We start from the raw sequence: 7,403 nt of genomic DNA, 5'->3' as shown, positions 1-7,403 counted from the left end.
AGAGATAGTTGTGATCGTGTGTATAATGTATTATAATATTTATTTGTACAGTCATTGTAATATATTCCCTTTCCCCCATTCTGAGTCTCGTGTTTTGTCTGGAGAAAAACCACATCTTATACTAGGTTGAGATGGGGGAGGGGGCTTAGACTAGGGAATTAGATTTTGGGGATCTCAAACCATGACACAGGCCAATGTCCTGATGGTTCAGCTGTGAGAACCCCTCTGAGGAGCACCTTCAGTCAAAGGCTCTTGACATGTCCCTGACATCACCCGTTGTAAAACTTCCCACCCCAGAGGAGGTACCAGGTGTTCCCACCTGAACCTGGGTGGATATAACTCATGAAAGCTCTGAGTTGCCTGGACTCCCCCCATGGATCAAGACCATCACTGTGACAAGACCACGACCACCACTTCAACCAGCAGGCATTGAAGCTGCAACTGCCCCATCTCCTCGCTGGATCCAACGGGTACTGACTGTGTATCTTTCTGCTTTTGTCCTTTCTTCCTCTTGCTTGTCCTTACACATTTCCTTAAGTGTTATTTTCGTGCTTCCTATCAGTCTCTTGCTGGGAAGTCCCCCCATTTTGTTGAGGACTTTCGGGAAGCCATCAGGGTCTCTTTGTCCCTTTCTGTGTAACCCACAACCCTCTGACAGTGGCTTCCTGGGAATGCTCCCTCCGGGTGCTGAGGTGTTTCCCATAACCAATCAGGATGGTCACCATGGCCTTAAACTGGTCTCTCACTCTACAGGTACCTGCACATTATCTCACTTCAGAGACACACAGGAACTGTTCATGGAGAAGAACCTTCTCCCAGTCTGAGCTTCCAGGGCAGCACATTTCCTTGAGCAAAGGCTATTTTTTCTCTCCTCAAGCAACTCTCCCGATGCCCTTTGCCCCTGACATTGCACCTCCTCGCTCAAGGAAGCATTCCCGCCGGGAATGGAAATACAGGGCGCAATAACGTGCAGGGGCACTCGGCAAAGCACACAGGGAAAGGAGTGGAGATGTAACGCTGTGAGGCGCTGAATGTCCTTGTCCTCTGGCGACATGACACACCGCTCAGCCAGCGGGGCACCGCCCCAGGGCAGGGCTCAGTCACCCCTGGAGCCGTGCCAGGCCAAAGTCCCTTTGATGTGGCACCAGGAAGGACATGGCGTCTGGCGGGAACCGCGCGCCGTTCGGAGACACGAGGCGGAATCTCGGCAGCCGGAGTGGGAGAACTCCCACGTACGCAGAATTCCCACCTAACTTCTCCAACACCCCAATCCCAAAGCCTCGGGCTTTACTGCGAGTGTTTAATACCTTGAAGTTATGAAGAGAAAGTGCCAACACGCTTTCCCAAAACTCAGGGTGAAGTTTTGGTGTCTTGGCCAAAGGTTCGTGGGGGTAACGTACAACCCAGGAGAAGCGTTCCACTAAAGCACCCAGCGAACACCAACCCCACGTGACTCACCACCAAGGAATGCTCTGGAAGTCTGGCTCCATGTGGCGGCAGCGGGCTCCGGAGAGGGAAGAGAGAGAGGAGCGTGTGCGCGCTCCTGTATTTATGTGCTTGGGGTGCTGTGGCCACACCTCCAGGGTGGGACTTAGGGCCAGAGTGAGGGGTGGGCCCTCCCACACATGGAGCTGGTTGATTCCACCCAGTAATCAAATCATCCACACCCAGCAATCAAATCATCCAGTCTCTCGTGACTTCAACCTGTCAGACCCCTGGTCCAGAGCCGCACGCTCACCCGGGTGTGTTGCTTTTAAAAATACATTCCAGGCTCCAGAAGTTCACCCTAACGTACAGCCAAGGTAGAGCATTCCACAAAGTGCTGACTCAGCACAAACCAACACACACAGCTGAGCAGAGTCCAACCCACTGGCTTTGAGCTGCCCTAAATATAAAGTAAGAAAAGAGACCGAAAGAGAGAAATAAAGAGACTAAGAGAAGAAAAAGGAGTGAAGAAGAAGAGAGAAAAAAGATAATGGTGAGGAAAAAGAGTAAAGAAGAAGATCATTATCACATACCTGCCACCGAAGAGTCCTATGGCAGACCATCTCCACNAGGCAGGTCCTGAGAGGAGAGGAAGGGTGGACACCGTTTGCTGCTGGACATCTGTGGCCACTCCTCCCGGGCAGGACTTTGTGCTCACTGACCCCTCAGTGCCAGGCCGGAGCGAGGGGCGGTGCAGCCGGGCAGGGGCTGGGTGAGGAGCTCCAGCCATGGTGTGGATGGGCCCCCAGGCTGCCCTTTGGCCAACAGCTCCACTGCAGACCGACCTGGGCAGCTCGTGCTCAGCTGACTCCATGGCCTGTGGGCCGGTGCCTGGCACAGACCCCATCTCCAGCCAGGCTTCCAGGGGGTCATTGTCACCAGGAGAGTGGCCACGGGGGCCCAGGAGACCCAGCACTCCTCGCTGGGCCATCTGATGACAAAGGGAGAGCCTGTTCTCCTCTGTTCTCTGGTGGTTTTTCTATCAGCCTCTCTCTCATGCACGTGACATCAAGGTGCCGTTCTCATCTCTCTGTTCCCAGCAGTGGCCCCAGGCATGTCTGTGAAAACCTTCTCTTTTGTCCCAGGGAGTCAGCCTCCTTGGCAGGCAGGGAGAGAGAGACCTGTAAAGCTATTCCCGGGAAAGAACCTTCTCCCAGGCTGGGCTTCCAAGGCAGCAAAGTTTCCTTGAGCCAACACTGGTTTTTTCCGTCCTCAAGCAACTTTTCTGAAAACCTTCCCCTGGCAGCTCCATACCTGTTTTCCTTTGCAACCAAACTGTTCTAAAATAATCTCTACATATATATATATATATATTTACAAACACCATTCAGTGTTGTTTCACTCTAATCCACCCCAAGGGATCTATTAATAACAACCTGGGTTACCATGCCCTTCTGGGGAGGTCAGAACGTCCTGGCCCAGGTTGCCCAGAGAAGCTGTGGCTGTCCTTGGATCCCTGGAAGTGTCCAAGGCCAGGCTGGACGGGGCTTGGAATAACCTGGGCTGGTGGAAGGTGTCCCTGCCCGTGGCAGGGGGTAGAAGGAGATGGTCTTTGGTGTCCCTCCCAACCCAGCCAGCCTGTTGTGTGACTGAGTGTGTGTCCCCACAGTCGCTGAGCGCCCTCAGCACATGCTGATGAGGGTGTCCGTGGGCATCCACAAGGACGACATCGATGCTGCCATCGAGACCTACAACCTGCTGTCGGAGCGCTGGTTCACACACGCCTCCCCCACGCTCTTCAACGCCGGCACCAACCGCCCCCAGCTCTCCAGGTACCCGGGCTGGCACACAGGGAGGGGCAGGGAGCAGGGGAGTGCTTTCACAGCCCCTGAAATCACCAGCTGTGTGTCTGTGAGTGTTTGAGGGAGTGTTGAGCAGCTGCTGTCAAATTTAACCCGTCTTTGGGTAAAAATACACAGGTTTCTGTGAACTTTTGGGAAATCCTTGCATGTCTGTGTTGTATTGAGAAGTTGCTGATGTGCATGGTCTGCTGCAGGTTGCGAAATGAATCCTGGTGGTTGTTTTCTGCAACATGCCAGAGGCAGCAAGCATAACTAATAGGATTTTAGTATATAGATATAACATACAGGTTTGTATTTTATAATGCTTTATATCAATGTGTTAGCACAAGGTTCTTCCCCCAGAGGGTGGTGGGCACTGACCAGGCTCCCCAGGGCAGTGGGCACGGCCCCAAGGCTGCCAGAGCTCCAGGAGGGTTTGGACAACGCTCTGAGGGACAGGGGGGAGTGTTGGGGTGTCCTGGGCAGGGCCAGGCCTTGGACTGCATGATCCTTGGGGTCCCTCCAGCTCAGGATATTCCATGATTCTGTGATTAAAAATGTTTGATAACAGAGATATCAGCAGCTACAACTCCTGATGTTTTCTGAGACCGTCCTTTACTCCACCTTCACCCCCGTGGGTTTCCCTTGAGGAGCACGTTAAAGGTTCCGTGTTCACCCTGGTTTTTGCAGCCTGCTGAAACTCTGGTGACTTTCCCTTTCCCCCCTTGTGCACTAAAGCCCTTTGTTCCCACCAGCTGCTTCCTGCTGTGCATGAAGGACGACAGCATCGAGGGCATCTACGACACCCTGAAGCAGTGTGCCCTCATCTCCAAGTCTGCCGGGGGCATCGGCCTGGCCGTGAGCTGCATCCGAGCCACGGGCAGCTACATAGCTGGGGTGAGTCTGCAGGGGCCTGCCACACGGATGGGCTGGGTTTGCTCTCAGGAAATGGCTTTTTCTTGGTTGCCAAATCGATGCTGCTTCTGCTGACCCAGTTCAGCCCAGCAGTGAGTCTCACTCAGTGGTCCTTCCCTTGCCCTGAGGCAGAAAGGTTGGTTTCCCTTGGTGTTTTGGTTTCCCTTGGTGTTTTGGCTTCCTAATAGAAGTCCTTCCAAAAAGAGGATCTTATTCCACCGTTTGAGCAGACAATTCCAGCTTACTTAGTGTTAACAGCCTAGGAATATTCCCTGGTGCATTGGCCCTTTGCCTTTCTGTATCTCTGACTGCCCCACAACATCTGTGGATGTGTTTGGGGATTTTTGTCACACTGTGTGTAACCCCTGCAAGCCTTTAAGTGACATAATAGAGGAAAGAAGTTAGGAGAGACATTTTATTAACTCTGGGACCAGTAGCTTATATATATTAAAAAAAAAGATTTGGTGAAGAGACTACAAATAACTGGGGGTGATCAGTTCTTGGCTCTCAGTGCCAGAGCTTTCCAGACTGCTGGAAGGCACGCAGGAAATGCAGGCCTGTCTCTCCAGGGAGTTTCTTTTCAGCATTGATGTTTCTCCCGTGCCTCTGCAGACAAATGGAAACTCCAACGGGCTCGTTCCGATGCTGAGGGTCTACAACAACACCGCCCGTTACGTGGATCAGGGGGGAAACAAGGTACTGGCCTTGCTTTAGTTCCAGTCCAGAGGGAACCTGGGCTCACTGGGAGAGGCTCCACACCTGGGGAGGGCTGTCCCAGTAATGTCGGGGAGCTGATGGAGTGGTCGTGGGTGACACACAATTACAAAAGGGCATTTCCCCCCTTGTGTTTTTACTCTGGTGTTCCCCCTCAGTTCCCAGATAGCTTGGGGTGTTGTGTGCACTTGGGAGCAGAGCAGGAGGTTTTCTTTCCTAGGACAGTTTGTTCTGATCTCGTTTGTGTTCCATGTACCAGAGACCTGGGGCTTTTGCCATCTACCTGGAGCCGTGGCACCTGGACATCTTTGAGTTTCTGGACCTGAAGAAGAACACTGGGAAAGAAGAGCAGAGAGCCAGAGATCTTTTCTTTGCCCTCTGGATCCCTGATCTCTTCATGAAACGGGTGGAAACCAACCAGGTGAGAAGCCTGATTGGCACAGAGTAGGTCTGTTGATGGAGGGACAGGGGAGCAGCCCTGGGGAGAGCTCAGGAGTTTCCTGAGAGAGCTGCTGCCCCTCATTTGAGAAGTTGGCTGTGCAGGCAGAGGATGGAGCTGGACAGCTCCAGTGGGATACTTCACTTCAGGGCTTAATCTTTCAGCCCCTGACTTACATAGTCAGACTGTTGACTAAATTTTTACTGTGGAGTTTCCTCAAAGCATCAACACTTCCTCAGTAAACTGTTCTGTGTCTGCTTGTGTTTCACACAGAATCCCAGACTGGTTTGGGTTGGGAGGGACCTTAAAACTCACCCAGTGCCACCCCTGCCATGGGCAGGGACACCTTCCACCAGCCCAGGTTGCTCTAAGCCCCATCCAGCCCGGCCTTGGACACTTCCAAGGATGGGGCAGCTGCAGCTTTAATTAAAAGGGTCCATGAAGATTTCCTCTGAATACTTTTCCTTCTTACAGGACTGGTCCTTGATGTGCCCAAATGAGTGTCCTGGCCTGGATGACGTCTGGGGAGAGGAATTTGAGAAACTGTATGAGAGGTAAGAGAGTGAACAGACCTGTAAGTTGTGTCATCTCTCACAGAGCTGCCCGTGGGATCTTGGGCAAGGCACAGCATTGTGGGCAGGGGGGTCATTATCATGCTGATAAAAGGGTGAAGAAGGGGGGTGTTTCCTTCACACTGTGACCTGCTCAAGGTGGGGCTGTGTGTGAATGGTCACTTCAGCTGGTGAGAGGGAAGTCCTGCAGTGATCCCCACCTGGAACTCTCCGTGGCTTTGCTTGGAACTTGCTGTGTGGGTGTTGCAGCGAGAGATTTGCTTCCCTTAAACGAGGGCAGTGTTGCTGCCCTGCTGTGCTCGTTCAGAGCTCAGAGTTCAGCAGTGAGGGGGCTCCTGGCTGCCTGAGAACCTGCTGTGTGGGGCAGGGCTCTGTCCCTGCCCGTGGGAGCCTGGGGCTGACGGCACCGTGGGCCCGTTGCAGCTACGAGCGGCAGGGCCGCGTGCGCAGGGTGGTGAAGGCCCAGCAGCTCTGGTACGCCATCATCGAGTCCCAGACAGAGACTGGCACCCCCTACATGCTCTACAAGGACTCCTGCAACAGGAAGAGCAACCAGCAGAACCTGGGCACCATCAAGTGCAGCAACCTGTGCACCGAGATCGTGGAGTACACCAGCAACGAGGAGGTGGGTGGGGAGCGGGAACGCACGGCCTCGGGGGGAGCTGGGAGTGCTCCTGTGGCAGCCCTGGGGAATGGTGTCCAGCTGGGGCTTGGGCAGGGGAACAGGCAGCTGAGAAGCTTCTAACTCGAGTACTCAGCTCTTCCCCTGCCTGTGTGGGTTCCCCTCCTTTCCCACTGCTATGGAGGGTTTGGGATAACGCAGGATGGCCATGAAGGGAACCTCCGAGAGCTGAGGGGGCTCTTTGCCTGCCTGGGAGCTGCTGTAAGCAGCTCTTCAGCTCCTGCTTTAGGAAAACCCTGCCTCTCTGACCCCCAGTAGCAATTCCCTGAGTTCCCTGTGTGCTTCTCTGCTCTCAGAGCTCCATGGATGTGCTGTGGCTGGGCTACAGCACAGCTAACAAAGGTGAAGGAGGATGTAGAGATGGGTCAGTGCTGAGACAGGGCAGGGAGTTCCAGAACAGCCAAGCTCTGAGGCTGCTGTGACTGAAAGGATCAGTTTGTGCTGCCTGTGCTACTGGTGGTTCTTTAATTCACGTGCTTTGGAATAGTCATCAAATCCTGAGTGGTCTGGAAGAGATGGAGCCAGCTCTCCTGCCTGCACTGCACAGGAAACCTTAACTGACTTCTTTCAGTTCTCCCAGGGCTGAAAGTAAAACTGGTGTTAAAAAAATGACCCAAGAAAATGCCCTGGTGTATCTGGATCTCATTGGGATCAGCTGCTGCTCTGGGAACACAAGAAATAGTTGGGCTCAGTTTATGTGGACCTTGAAGCCTCTTCCAGGGCCTAAAGGGGCTCCAGGAGAGCTGGAGAGGGACCTGGGACAAAGGGGAATGGCTTCCCACTGCCAGAGGGCAGGGATAGAGGGGATATTGGGA

At 53.5% G+C, this 7,403-nt stretch overlaps 1 protein-coding gene across 2 annotated transcripts in view; it reads left to right on the top strand.

Moving 5' to 3' along the window:
- RRM1 (ribonucleotide reductase catalytic subunit M1) overlaps positions 1 to 7,403 on the top strand; it is a 24,927-nt gene that overhangs the window by 9,622 nt on the left and 7,902 nt on the right. For both annotated transcript variants that reach the window (XR_001878627.1, XM_017838894.1), the window contains exons 7-12: positions 3,095 to 3,257; positions 4,022 to 4,163; positions 4,794 to 4,877; positions 5,155 to 5,316; positions 5,809 to 5,888; positions 6,330 to 6,531. Coding sequence is in view for 1 of the 2 variants with exons in the window: in XM_017838894.1 (XP_017694383.1) it covers positions 3,095 to 3,257; positions 4,022 to 4,163; positions 4,794 to 4,877; positions 5,155 to 5,316; positions 5,809 to 5,888; positions 6,330 to 6,531 (833 nt within the window). In the remaining variant the exon portion in view is untranslated. The remainder of the gene's footprint in view (positions 1 to 3,094; positions 3,258 to 4,021; positions 4,164 to 4,793; positions 4,878 to 5,154; positions 5,317 to 5,808; positions 5,889 to 6,329; positions 6,532 to 7,403) is intronic.

The sequence above is a fragment of the Lepidothrix coronata genome, unplaced genomic scaffold (assembly GCF_001604755.1).
Source record: "Lepidothrix coronata isolate B3197 unplaced genomic scaffold, Lepidothrix_coronata-1.0 Scaffold367, whole genome shotgun sequence".
Lineage (NCBI taxonomy): Eukaryota > Metazoa > Chordata > Aves > Passeriformes > Pipridae > Lepidothrix > Lepidothrix coronata.
Note: the sequence above shows the minus strand (reverse complement) of the source record. Positions and strands in the feature narration are given on the sequence as shown.